We start from the raw sequence: 14,784 nt of genomic DNA, 5'->3' as shown, positions 1-14,784 counted from the left end.
AGATATAGTACAGTAACAGATGCTATAGGATCCACTGATCTTCTATCTCTGCAGTATGCTTTTCCCAGATGTCTTTTTTCTTTTACTCACTTTGCAACTTCTTCAAATAAAGTAGGTTTATCAGTGCAAATTTCCACTCGAATGAGCTGCTGGGTTTTAGGTTCCACTGTTCCGCTGCTTGGGGCGATAGTAATTGGCAGTTGTCCAGTGTACTTTATTTTGAAGGTACCTGCAACAAAATATATATAAGATAACTGTACATGCTGCTGACCATCTAAATAGCTAGTTAGCTATTTAGCTAATAGCTAGAAATTTATTTCTTAGAACAAAACCAAGGCTCAGCTTCAAGCATGAATATTATAAAGTTATTAACACAGCAATTTAAATAAAATATTGAAACAATGTTTAAAGAATGGTAATGAGCAAATTTTCTTGCCATTGGCAAATGTTTTTGCAAAGCTGCAGCATAAAATTGCTGGAAAAAAAAACCATTGACTTTAATATAAGTTGCGATTTCAAAAAAGTTGTGGTTCTGAAAAAAAAGTTGCTCATGTAAAAAAAGTCACGCAGTAGCTGCATTTGACAAATGTTTCAGCAGTTTCACAGATTTTTCAGTGAATCAAAATGGGACAGATTTGCTCATCATTATTAAAGAAAACGTATACTTCAAATGGTATTGGTTAGTGTATAGCCAACAAGTTAAAACATGATAACTAAAAACAATTAGTCTGGTAGAAACGAGTAGAAGCTCAATACATCTGCATAATAATCTTCTTGTGTGAGGGGCTAAAGAGTAATGATGAGCCCCCAGGGAATGATGAAACTTTACTATCCCAAAATAATCTAGGTGAAATGTAAATAGGTTGCTTTTCAGAACAAATAAATTTAATTTGACCTGATTTGGCCCTACAGGACTTATAACGACCGTCATATAAATAGATCCTTATAAAAAGGATTATTCGGGACAATTAATCAACACTTGCCTCAGAACAGTTTAATATACTATATCAGTGCTGTCTAACTGGCGGCCCCTCTCTGTGTGGCCCCCCACCTGTCTGGCTGCTTTGATGACTTAACTTTGTGTAAGCTTTAAATGGTATCAGTACTGATCTTAACTGGCCCCCTGCATGGTTCTTCACCTCAGATTCAGGCTGTAATCCCCCTGTTTTGTTTAAAAATGTAATCCCCTGTACTGTTCACACCTTTTAATCTCTGCATTGTTTACCCCCTGCAGTGTCCACACCTCAGGCTGTAATCACCCATATTGTTCTCCTGTTCACACCTCAGACATTGTATGTACTGCCTGGCCTATGTTGCCTGTGTGTAGGCAGCATAAGGTAGGCAGAGTATGGCACATAGGCAGCATAGGGCAGGGAGGTAATGGCACACACAGGCAGCATAGGTCAGGGAGGATATGGCACACACAGGCAGGGTAGGGCAGGGAGAGTATGGCACACACTGGCAGCATAGGTCAGGGAGGATAGGGCAAACACAGGCAGGGTAGGGCAGGCAGAGTATGGCACATACAGGCAGCATAGGACAGACAGAGTATGGCACACACAGACAGCTACCCAGCTTCTGTTAGATTTAGCAGATAGCAGGATAGCAAAGCATTGAAAGTTCAAACTAGAGCCCATTAAAATACATTTTAAAAGAGTTAAAGTAGTAATATGGGCAGATAGTCACAAACTACATGCAGAAATCGGCTCCAATTTAGCCTCTAGTTTCGAATAGAGCTGATATCTATTACTCTTTCTGCAAGAGTGAAGAGAATAGTAAAGTACAGACATATACAGCTTTATTATATTGAAAAATAACTAAACACAAATATTTATTCATTGTATATTGGAAAGATGGAAATTGGGGAAAATTTTAGAGTCAGATTTTGTATTCTGACAAATTCATTAGTTATACATTCCCTATATTCCTAGTTGTAGAAATAATTGTATCAATCTGTGTTAATCAATCATTCTCAGTCTTTTATGAAATCTACACATGAATGTACAGTAAATAACTGAATTAAGTGTGTAGGGTACTTGTGGAATTTTCTTGACTTCCCTGCAGACTACTCAGCAGACATACTGGCTAAATTGTATCCCCAGAAGTTACTTCTAGTGAATAAATGAAGCACAAAAAGGTGTAAAGGACAAGTTAGTTGTCACAAAGCAATTATGTGTACTTGCTTCATTGACACACTATTCTTTTTACAGACTTTGCTGTACATATGTATTTCTTAAGGTATCACTGCAGTGTTCTGTTTTATCTTGTTATGTTGTAACATTTTTTGACACTTTATACCCTTTTGTTAGAAGCTCTATCTAGGCATAAATATTATTCATTCCATGCAGGAAGTTGCTATTTGCTGTGCTCTTATAATATTTCTTTAAACCACTACCTCCAATGTGTGTCAGTATTGTGTAGGATGCAATTGCCATTTCTCATAAAAATATATTCAAGATTTTTTAGGTATAACTTGAAAAATAGCATAAAGCTTGAGAGCTTCTTTTGTATATTACATTTTATTAAGTGCAATTTTAAATTCTTTTCTGTTGTATTGTCTGACATTAGAAACAGGACCTGGGGGAAGAAAAAAGTTCACTGCTTTCATTTTAATCAAAGTGTATTTTTGGACCCAGAATTATCACCTTGAACTGTTCTGTAGTCAGTTCTTACTGCATTTTCCAAGCATGATTAGCTGCTTTAATAAAGCAAATTTTGAGAGTTAATTTCATAGTAGATATAACACTGCCACCTAGTGGATATGTGTAAGAATGTTTTATAACAACCTAAACACAGCAATGCATAGCTTAATCTATGCAACACAGTAATAGATTTTTTTATCTTTGTGTGTGTGTTTTGTTTTTTTCCTGGGATATTAAATAAAAAGAGCCCCACAAAGTAAAGGCAATATTGCTAACACAAAACTGTGCAAAACTGCAAAAGATCTATATCTGTGTGTTTTTTTTACTGGAATATTTTAACAAAGTAAAGGCACTGTGTTAGCAATATTTTATTGCTTATTCTGATATTTAATGTTACTGCCAAGTCTACAAATAAATGCTTTTTCTGATGTCCGGTATGTCCCAAGAAAAAATAAAGCACCAGAGTTGTTATAATCCACCATAAATCCACATTAACACAAGTATGATTTTAAGGGTATAACACAAACTAAACTCCAGACACTGCCCTGTTTCACATAAACCCTAAAAAGTAAAAAAAATATAGAGGGAAAAATAAAGGGGTCTTTTTCCATTATAAATGTCTTTTGGCAAAATTATTCCTGCCCTTTTCTGGTCACTTACACCATTGTATATTGCAGTGTTGTTGAAAAAAACACAAACATTACCAAAAGAAGATTTTTTTAGTTATATGTGAGACGATAGAAGGTAAATGACACAGTCATGAATGCTGGTTTCTTGGTCTAGAAAGTCTCAAATGCTCATGTAGTGCCCTGCATGTAAATATATAGAGGGTTTTAATACACACACATAGCAGCTGAGTGGTAAAAGATGGGTATTGGGAGTTAACGCAGAGAGCTTGTTTTTATAATTAAGCAGGCTTATTTTTTACAAAGTCTCTTAAACATTGCCGCATTTATTACTATGTTTCATAATACAAACTGTTTAAAGTGTGCTGTAGTGGAGTTGAGTGATGATATTTATTGCAAAATCAATTTTTAGCATTGTTATGATTAAAACAAAACAATATGAAAGCACAGTCTGGCACATATTGGTTGATTATCTGTCTCCAAAGCACCAACCCCTGCATGATTTATTGTTTCTGCATTTCCTAATAAATGCCTATAGGTCAGTTACCTGGAGAAGAACCATGGTTCCTAATGGCAATCTCTTTATGTATCATTTTACTGCTTGCAACTATGTTTCCAAAATTCACTTCAGAATCAACTTCTAAATAGCAGGATGGTGTAAATCTGAAAAACAAAAGACAGCTATTTATTACTTTATTATGAAACATTTTACTGATATTACTAAATCATTAAAAATTCGTACTAAAAGAACAATTGTCTGTAAATGTAAAAATCTTTATATTAGCTGTTGTAAACCAAATAAAATGCAGATTCCAATCTGGTCACAAAAGGACCTTGCTTAGGTCTGCTATTGTGTTTCCTTTAAATCAATTTGATTTATAATGCTGTCTGGTGCCACTTAAATGAAGGTCAGTGTTGGCAATAATTCACAGGGAAAAAAATGCTATGTGCAGAATACAGCTAACAATTGTACTTTGAAGGCAATACAAGGTGCTTCTAGGGTCTTGCACACACTAGCATTTTTTTCTGCACTCCCCTGCAGTGGTGTTTTCCTGCGTTCCACAGCAGAGGAGTGCAGGAAAAACACAACCCATTCTTCTTTATGGGGCTGTCCTAACTAAGGCACATGTAAGTGCCGAACACAGGTGAAACGCAGTTGCAGGGGAAAGTAGGAAAAAATGCTAGTGAGTACAAGCCCTAAGCTTTTTGTTACCCAAGCAATTAACACTCAAAAGGTAGACGTTAAAAGTAGCCGTATTGCGCTCATTTACAAAATTGATCTATGAGCTATGTCTCAATTCATGTTTTCACACTTGCTGCACTTCCACTAGATATATTCATGTGCATGCAATACAAGCAAGCATTTACTGCCCTTGACTATGTACTGTGTATGCTCACTGGCAAAAGACAGCAGTACTCAAGTGTGTAACACTAGGCAGAACAAAATAGGTACACACAGACAGACAAGTAGGGTAAGTAAAAAATAGACATTTTTTGCTGTAATTGTAGCACACATACTGGTTTTTAGTTGCGAAACACGTCAAAATGTAGGAGCAAAACTGAGTACACATACATGACAACCAAAGAATGGTTTAAACTGATTGCTGTGCAGTGTGTGATGCATTTCTATGTGTTCAACCACACAACTACATAGAATAACATGTGTACCCCCAAGAAATGGAGATAATGTTAAATAACATAAATATTGAGCAAGACAAGTATTTTATTGCATTTAGTACATAGGGAACCATGAAATCAAATGATCCCTTTGTTGCACTGAAGTGAAATAAATATAACAAACATTGTAACTATGTTTAAAAATCATCTTGTAAGAACAAGTTAAAAATGGATTAAAAAAGATATACACAATTCTAAGGATTGTGGATTAATGGTGTGTTTGATAACAATTATATTTATGGCTTGAATGGATGTGTGAAAACAGTGTGATATAGCCTACCCTAGCAATGGAACATTTATGACATCTTGGTCAACAAAAACTAATAGTCTGTCACGAATGTCTTCTTTTTTGGTTGGTCGATATTCAACAGTTCCTGTTACTTGAAGCCCACATGCAATAGGTTTCTCTGGATTCTGAACAGTAAAGGTAAACTGAAAAGAAGAAACAACACATATTACATTATTTAAACAGGTTTTAGATGGACATACACTGCATTGATGTCTGCTACGTACAGTTCTCCAGGTGTTGCTAAAAAGAAACATCCACCAACCCACAAGGTGGGAGCTGTATTTCAGTATAGGCTGGAGAGCCACACATTACTTTATATGTTTTTCAACCTGTAGAGATCTACTTTATACAGTTTTACATGGCAAATATGTCACAGAGATATGTGAAAGTGGTTATTAGGCTCCCAAACACTTTTTCATTTCAGCTGATATCAGATAGTACGCCAGAAATGACTTTTTTCAATTGCTTTCATTTTTTTGGATAGCTTTTCTAAAATTGAAATTTAAAGTTTCATATTTCACCTTCACCTCATTTCTCCCTAGAGGTGAGGTTGGTCACTCTTTTAATTTGAAACATTATAACAATAGATATATTTCTTATTATTGGCCTTGCTGAGTATAATCCCTGAGCGAGTTGCTATAATTGATACAATAGTTGCTAACATTCCACTGAAGGTGCTAACAATGTATTAAATAATGTAGCAAACTATAATGGTATGGACACCCAATGAGATATTTATCGCCCACGATAAATATTTGCTACCGCAAGTGACTAATCTCCCCAAAATGATTTCCCACCAACAATAATGTTTCCTCGTGAGACAACTTCAGAAAAACAAAATGCTGTGTATGTTTTCCCACTGGTGATTTACATTATTGCTGATGGGAAATCGTTTCAGGGAGACAAGTTGCCCATGGTAGCGAAGATTTATCACAGGCGACTAATCTCCTTGTGTGCAAGTATCCTAATGGTTCAGAATACGCAGCTGAATGACTGAACTACCAGACTTAAACACCACAGAGATAAACAGCTAAATGTAAAATTTAATCTTACAGGTAAAAGTAAAAAAATTGAAAATGGTGTCTATTTCTATTTCAGTTCTATCAGAAAACAAATAAGCTAAAAAGAAAGTGTTTGGCTCGTGACCAACCCCTTTAATCATGAGACATGTCCAGTCCAACTGGACCCATACAAATCATTGTTATTAATATAAATAATGCCTATTGTTGCAACAGTGTTGTTGGTTTACATCAGGGATCCTCAAACTTTTTTACTTGTGAGCCACATTCAAATGTTAAAGAACTGGGGAGCAACACAAGCATGAAAAGTATTTTTGGGTTGCCAAATATGGGCTGTGATTGGCTATTTAGTAGCCCTTGAGTGGACATAGCCATAAAGTAATTAGAGGGAACATTGTCTATGTCTGCCCTTAACTAGAATAAAGAGAAATACATGAGCTTATTAAAACAGATACTTGATCAGACATTGGTCCCAAATTAGATAAAAAATAAATGATGATGTAGTATTGCTAATCAGCCTCTTTAGCAACCAATTTGTCCTTAGTGATTGTAAATACTGATGCAGACATAAATTATACCAGATCATTTAGAAGCTGACTGAACTGCCAACAACATGTAGTTTGTGATTTCTATACAACATGAATCTATTTTTGACCTCTAATGAAAATTTTGTAACAACAGTTTACAATGTTATTTGTTTTGAACATTTAAACCAGATAGGTGGCACAGAGATTTAGAAGGCAAGTGTAAGTTTGAAATAATGCTAAAGTTAAAAGTACAATATATAAAAGGGTTTACTTACTTTTGGCATGGGCATAAATATTAGTGCACTTGCACCCCATGGCACAATGAGTTACTTATGTGGGGTTTCCTTTATGATTGCTCGAGCCGATAAATATTTGGACGTAGTATTGTATCCCCCATCTCCAAGTATCATTTCAGTTTCTTATTTAATAAACATTCCATGCTGGCTACTGTATGCCCCTACTCAAGCTGACATTTAAGATATAAAGGCCAATCACTTAATCATTTATCTTACAATGACAGTCTGCATTTTCAAATCCTTTGGCTTTATTTATCCTACTTTAATGTCCCTTTCCAAATTTGTCACTCTTTTCTAAAAATTGTAAGGCATAAATTCCTCAACTATATTTCTGTGTAAGCTCCTGGAACTACAAAAGAACAGTGACTGTTAGGTCAATGCCAGACAAGCTACTATAGCTTGTCACAAATTGGATATGAATCTCCTGCTGGCAACAAAGTGTCTAAAAAAAACCCTTGTTAATGCAAATGAATCATGCATTTAATCATGGGAAAATGAGGAAGAAGGCATTTAAGTGTTTTTCATGCACTGATTCCCATTCTTCTGGATTACAACATGAATGGAAAAATATTTCTATGAAAATTAACAGAAAAAACATACCGTACTTTGCATCTTTTTTTTAAAGAGTCATTATTATTATTTATATACTGTATATGAATTAGAGAAAATATTTAGTCGTCCCTGTCAAAGTGCATTTTACATTTAATTTTCCTAAGAACAGCACTGTTTTCCTGAGCAGCCAGAGAAAAGCCATTTAAACAAGGGACAGCATAAAATCTCCAGTCAAACAGAATCCATGCCCCATTGCTATAAAGCAGGAATTCCAACCCAATTCATCATCTGAAAGCTCTAAAGGTGGCCATACACGGGCCAATTGTAGCTGCCGATATCGGTCCCTTGGACCGATTCGGCAGCTTATCGGTCCATGTAGGGGCAGAAACGATGGCCATACCTTACCGATATCTGGCCTGAAATTGGCCAGATATCGATCAGGCAGGTTAAAAGATTCATTTAGAACATGCGCCCCGCGACCCCCCTCTGTGTGGCCCCCCACCTGTCTGGCTGCTTTGATGTCTTACTCTTGTGTAAGCTTTAAATGGTATCAGTACTGTGATTAACTGCCCCCCCGCATGGTTCTCACCTCAGATTCAGGCTGTAATCAAGCTGTGTTGTTTAAATATGTAATCCCCTGTACTGTTCACACCTTTTAATCTCTGCATTGTTCACCCCCTGCAGTGTTCACACCTTAGGGTCAGGCTGTAATCACCCCCATTGTTCCCCTGTTCACACACAGGCAGAGTAGGGCAGGCAGAGTATGGCACACACAGGCCAAGTTTGACACAAACCAGCCAAGAATGGCACACACAGTGAAAGTATGGCACACGCAGGCAGGGTAGGGAAGGCAGAGTATGGCACACACAGGCAGGGTAGGGAAGGCAGAGTATGGCACACACAGGCAGGGTAGGGCAGGCAGAGTATGGCACACACAGGCCAAGTATGGCACAAACCAGCCAAGAATGGCACACACAGTGAAAGTATGGCACGCAGGCAGGGTAGGGCAGGCAGAGTATGGCACACACAGGCAGGGTAGGGAAGGCAGAGTATGGCACACACAAAGGCAGGGTAGGGCAGGCAGAGTATGGCACACAGGCAGGGTAGGGCAGGCAGAGTATGGCAGGTTTTTGCTGTACTACAACCATTAATATGGGTATGGTCATGTGATAACATGGGTGTGGTTTCAAGTGGGTGCAGTTTCAAAAAGGGGAGTGGTCAAAACTGGCTTCCATTATCGGCCCTCCACCACATAGGTCGGAAAAATTCCGGCCCTCGGTACAACAGAAGTTGGACAGCACTGATTTAGAAGCACAGATTTAATCATGCAAAAAAATATATTTTTTAGGACTCTCTTATCAGTACAAAGAACTTTACCTGTGGATCTTCAGGTCCTTGAATTTTGATGGTTTTACTGTGAGGACTGATGTTCTGTACAGTAATACTGGCTTTATAACTCTCCCCTACCACTGTGTCCATAAAGTGAAGCAAAGATGGAGACACTCTCACTCCTAGTACATTATCCAGCAGATCCTCCATGGCTCTGCAAAGAACAGCAATATGGAAATACACAAAAAGATGTTAGTTCTACCTAGTAAGATAGGTAAGTGTACATGATGTGTTAACATACGCATTATTCTTAACATTATGTTTATGTAGCTCTTCTATATCAAAGTTATCTAACCTGCAGCAATGTGGTTATAGATATGTGTGAGACAAGACTACTCAATCTCAAGCCAAGTGCAGCTCCCCCTAAAAGCCTACAGCTGGCAGATGTTGAAGGCATTTGTAGTTCAAGCACATAAAGAGGGCGGCATTCCTGTTCTATATCCTTCAGAGATCAACATAGCCTGCAGGGCATGATTAATATAGTCTACTTATAAAAACTGCAATATATCCAAAAACGTTGAAACAAGCAACATAAAACACACTTAAAGGAACAATTCAGTGTAAAAATGAAACTGGGTACAATTGATAGACTGCGCAAAATAAAAAATAATTCTAATATAGTTAGTTAGGCAAAAATGTAATCTATACAGGTTGGAGTGAGCAGATGTCTAACATAATAGCCAGACCACTACTTCCTGCTTTCAGATCTCTAATATGTTAGTTAGTCAGTGACTTTGTGGGGGGGGGGATATGGGACATAACTGTTCAGTTAGTTTGTGAGCACACATGTCATATTCAATAGCAAACTAAATGAACAGTTATGTCCTATATGGCCCCCCCTCAAGTTACTAATTGGTTACTGACAACTAACAGCTTAGAGAGCTATAAAGGAGGCCATTATGTTAGACATCGACTCACTCCAGCCTTTATAGATTACATCAGGGCCGGAACTAGGGGTAGGCAGAAGAAGCAGCTGCCTAGGAAGCAACGATTGGGGGGCGCCAGGCAGCAGTGTCCGACTGGGATCTCAGGGGCCCACCAGAAAACCTTAGACCATAGGCCCTCTCTCCAAACTATTTTTCCTCCTTTCCTCACCCAACCTTTTTATTCTCCTAGTCTCTTTTATTTATATGCTAACATCTATTCTTCCATCTATTTTTCCTCTTTTTTCCCATTCAGAAACAGAGAATGATCATGAAGCAGACCAAATGGTCAGGAGCAGGAGGGCCCACTGACACCTTGGCCCACCGGGGTTTTCCTGGTATCCTGGTGGACCAGTCCGACACTGCCAGACAGGACCTCTCTTGCCTACCCCTAGTCCGTGCTCCCTTGTCATCCCTTGTCATTGCCCCTGCCGCTTGTCATTACGCAGTGGGGGCAATGACCCCCGCAGCACAGGCGGGGGGGAAGTGGCCGACCGGGTAGCCTAGGGCGCCCGGTCGGCTTGTCCCGCCCCTGGATTACATTTTTGGCAAACTAGCTATATTGAAAACATTTTTTATTTTGCACAGTCTATCTATTTAACCCAGTTTCATTTTTACACTCAACTATTCCTTTAATAGTTAAAGTCTATGATTAACTGCTTTGTGCACAAAATGTGTAAGGCTATGTTTCCTGCCTGCTTTAAATAAAGTTCCCATTTAATTTACATGTGTCTGTTCATGGGATCCATGACTGCCTGCTGCTTAGTACTTGGTAGGGCACATTTGCCCAAACTGTGAAGCAATAAAGAAACTGCTTTACTGGATAGTTGTGGGACTAAGCATTAGGCATATGCAGACTTTCTAAAGGGGATACGTTTATAATATATAGTTCATGGGTTATAGCTTGTCTAATAAAAATGCAATGAGACATTCACGTTACCCTTGTATCCCTTACAAATTGTTTGCTACCAAGTGCTATAAGTAATGAAAGTAAGCATTGTGCAGATAGGGACGTACCTGTTTATGTGTATTTCAGTATGTGGAACTGAGCACGCTGTGCAACTCTTCACCGCTCTGCTGTTTCCAGGGCAACGCTGAATAAACTGAGAATTTGATTACGTAGACAGCGTCTTTTTCGTTGCATAGGAACACGAAGCAAGGGCGGAGTCAAGAAATAAATAAGGCGGGACATATAACGCGGAACAGTAATGATGGCCAATGAGAGCTTTGCGGTGGATAACGTCACGTAGCGCCGCGAATCAAAACTTCCACTTTGTGGAGAAAGCTGAAAAGGAATAGAGTAGTTCGTAGTGTCGCTATTGCTGTAGGCAAAACAGTAAAACTCGTTTGTATTGACGAAACAGACCCTCTGTATGAATACATACACAAAAATGGATATAGCTGATGGCAATAACCAAAAATGTGCGTGGTTACAGTGATAATGCTAGAGTAAGTTAAAAGGCATAAAGTAATAGTATCACGTAATGTTGTAGGGGTAAGACTCTTGAAAATATTATAGCCAGTGATAAGAAATCGGACTAACTTTCCAGTATACAATAATTAGAAATGTTCAATGATTTTAAAGTTATTTGTAAATATAATTGCTATTGAAAACTGTTCTTCCTTGTGCTTTGCTGTGTTCTGAGTATTGACAATGTAATACAAGTTTGGTGATTAAAGTCCTATAAGAAGGCATGCAAGGCATTGTGGGAACTGTAGTCTTTTCAGGAGGATGGACGCTACACTTTTTTAAGAGAAAGCACCTAATGTTATATTTTGACAATTGTATTATGCCACTAGATGGTGCTACTAAAATTAAAACAAGTATATTTTCAGACTGGTCTGCTGTAACTGTTCTCTATACTGTCATGTTTATTTAAAATAAAGTTCCCAGAATAAAACACAGACCTTCTTTGCCTTCATGGAGTATTTTGGTATACTTAAGCCTTACATAGGTTAATATTTTAGGGAGCTGCTAGGGCTCATTTATCATACCTCCCAACATTTGAAAAATGAAAAGAGGGACAAAAAGACTTGGCGTGGGCAGCGTGGCAAATTCTTTGACCATGCCCACTTTTGTGGCCACACCCGAATTACCACACCCCATCCATTTTTTTTTTCAAAAAATACTCCTTTTATATAGTTGAAATGGTGGGATCAGACGCAAAATGTGCTATACCCTCATACTGTACTATCTAAGGAAAACAATATAGCAACTCCTACATAAAAAATACAAATATAGAGAGAAGGCAGTCAGTTATAAGTGTGTTATAACTATGTACCACCTTTGCCCCCCCCATAAACAGTACCCACAATGGCCCAATAGACAGTACCCCCATACACAGTGCCCCCATACACAATGCCCCCATAGAAAGTGCCCCCAATTTCCCCCATACACAGTGCCCCCAATTGCCCCCATAGAAAGTGCCCCCATAGACAGTAACCCCCATAGAAAGTGCCCCCATAGACAGTACCTGTCAGAGAACACGAAGTGGAGAATTTCTTGTGGAGACAATTGACTCTCCCCTACAGCTTCCACTACCCGTACCCCTGAAAATGAACACAGGGGAGGGTTAGGAGAAAAGGCAGGGAGGCCGTAAACGTAAGGCAGGCTCAAGGTCACAAACAGGCAGAGGTCATGGGCAGGCGGCAGGCAGAATCGAAGTCAGTAGGCAGGCAAAAGGTTCTTTAGGCAGGCAGCAGACAAGGCAGAATCAGAATCAGGCGATAAGGGTCTTGGGCTGGCAGCAGACAGGAGCACGGAACCAAAATCAGTAAGCGGAAGGTCAGCAACAGGAAATCCAAAACAGCAAGAAGCAGGCTAGTTAACCAGGCAAAGCCGCAGACAACACAGCACTGGAGGGAGCGTTTGGCGGCTTGAAATACCCGCCCAGCGTACGCCGAATTCGCGCCATCAGTGCGTCGCAGACGTGCGTGCGCATTGACGCGCACGCACGCTTTGACGTATGGGTGCGTTTTGACGCATGCGCGTCTTTGGGCGCGTATACGCGACTTGGTGCCCGCGCGTCTTGGCGCACGCGCGCAACGTCCTGCGGACAACGGGACGCGCGCGCACACGCCGGGGAACGCGCGAGACCGGGCCACACGGGTGAGTACCCTGACAGTACCCCCCATACACATTGCCCCCAATTGAGACAGTGCCCCCTCCATACACAGTGCTTCCTTCTTCTTTAGCGGCTCCTCTGCTTATGCGGCTCCTTTCATGGTGGTGATAGGCCCTTTTATAAGGTTGTGCCCCGTTCGTACGTGTGACGTCAATACGCACGGGGCGCAACCTTATAAAAGGGCCTGTCACCGCCACGAAAGGAGCCGCATACGCAGAGGAGCCGCTGAAGAAGAAGGAGTGCCAGCGCATTGCGCTGTCCCAGATACTTCAATGAATGTTTTTCGCATTTCCGTAATCTATTACGGAAATGCAGGACATTCATGGAACTATCCGGGACAGCGGGATGTGCTATCAAAACCGGGACTGTCCCGCGGAAAGCGGGACAGTTAGGGGGTATGCATTTATGAACATCAATGTTACATTGCATCAGTGTAGGTTGCCATCTCGCTGGTAAAAATGATGCTGCTTGGTACCCATGTAACTATTAGGCCGAAAAGATAAAAATATAGAAAGCACAGAAATGGTGGCATCCCTACACTGGTGCTGTTGCCAGTTGCAACCAATTAGCGTGTAGCCTACAACAGGTTAAAAAATGAAAGTAAAGGCCTAATTGGTTGCCATGGGTAATTGCACTGTTGTGTTGAAAGGGGCAGATTTCATAGTAGTGGACTCCTATTGCCTTTCCTCACACCTCTCTCCTGTCACAAACCCTTACCACCCCCACCCCCCCACACACAAATCTCCCACCAAGCCAGTCCCCAGATTAGGGTTGCCACCTGTTCGGTTTTGACCCGGACAACACGGTTTTTGGAAGGGCTTCCCAGGTCAAAACCTCTTGCCTGGTTTCCCAAATTAGGAAAATCAGGCAGGACTCAGTAACCAATTGGCGCATCATAACCCTGCCCCTGTGATGTTGCACCCCGCATCCCCGCCCCACAATGTCACAGCCCCGCCTCCTTTGAAACAAACTGAGGAGAGTAGATTAGAAGAGCATGAAATCAGGCTTATACAACATTTAGCAGCTGCAATACAAAACAATCCTGATATTTAGGGTGTTCTATTCTAGACATCCCCCCAATAGCCCCCTTCACAGATATTGTTATTTTAACATTGACCAATCCTTTAATATCATTACCTAAATTATACAAGACAGTACAAGACGTCAGTGTGTTTTTTAGACAAACACAAACTTAATCTGTCTAAATCTGAGGCACTTCTCTTTAATATCCCCTAAAAGAACCTTGCTGATTCCCTTGTTTTTCCTTGACCAGAAGTAAGCAACTGAATTGGGCTTAGTATACAATTTCCTGGTTTGACAGGATAGTGGTAGCTAAAATGGGCATTTTGCCAAAATATCATTACCTTCTTGAGACCTTACGCGTCATGACACCATTAAAATGGTGAAAGATATACAAAACTTTGTTTCACAGCTATATATGGGATACTTCCAACTTCCTAAAGCCTTATGCTGCTGCCGCAAATTTGAACTCAGCAAGTGCCTTTGAAAACTTAGCCAGGTATGGAATTTTGCAAAAATGGCATGTCTCTAGAATTTATAAACTTCTCACTAAGCCCACAGCCTTCGAGATCTTTGGCATCCTTACGAGACTAAATGTGACAGGCTTTTGCAACACCCTATATATCTCCATGACTGGGCAGAGATTTAGAAAAATGGCAGGCAAATGGGTAACTTGCTTTAGACAAAACATATTTATAA

General features: G+C 39.8%; 1 protein-coding gene across 2 annotated transcripts in view; it reads right to left on the bottom strand.

Moving 5' to 3' along the window:
• The window catches only part of cfap47 (chromosome X open reading frame 22), a 214,872-nt gene extending 203,812 nt beyond the window's left edge, over positions 1 to 11,060 (bottom strand). For both annotated transcript variants that reach the window (XM_012957626.2, XM_012957627.2), the window contains exons 1-5: positions 10,958 to 11,060; positions 9,006 to 9,171; positions 5,226 to 5,377; positions 3,816 to 3,931; positions 91 to 229 (exon numbers count right to left, since the gene is read on the bottom strand). In XM_012957626.2, coding sequence (XP_012813080.2) covers positions 91 to 229; positions 3,816 to 3,931; positions 5,226 to 5,377; positions 9,006 to 9,167 — 569 coding nt within the window. In that variant the 5' untranslated portion in view covers positions 9,168 to 9,171; positions 10,958 to 11,060. The remainder of the gene's footprint in view (positions 1 to 90; positions 230 to 3,815; positions 3,932 to 5,225; positions 5,378 to 9,005; positions 9,172 to 10,957) is intronic.
• Between the last annotated feature and the right edge of the window lie 3,724 nt (positions 11,061 to 14,784).

Source organism: Xenopus tropicalis, chromosome 2, assembly GCF_000004195.4.
Source record: "Xenopus tropicalis strain Nigerian chromosome 2, UCB_Xtro_10.0, whole genome shotgun sequence".
NCBI lineage: Eukaryota > Metazoa > Chordata > Amphibia > Anura > Pipidae > Xenopus > Xenopus tropicalis.
This window is presented reverse-complemented; position numbering and strand designations above follow the sequence as displayed.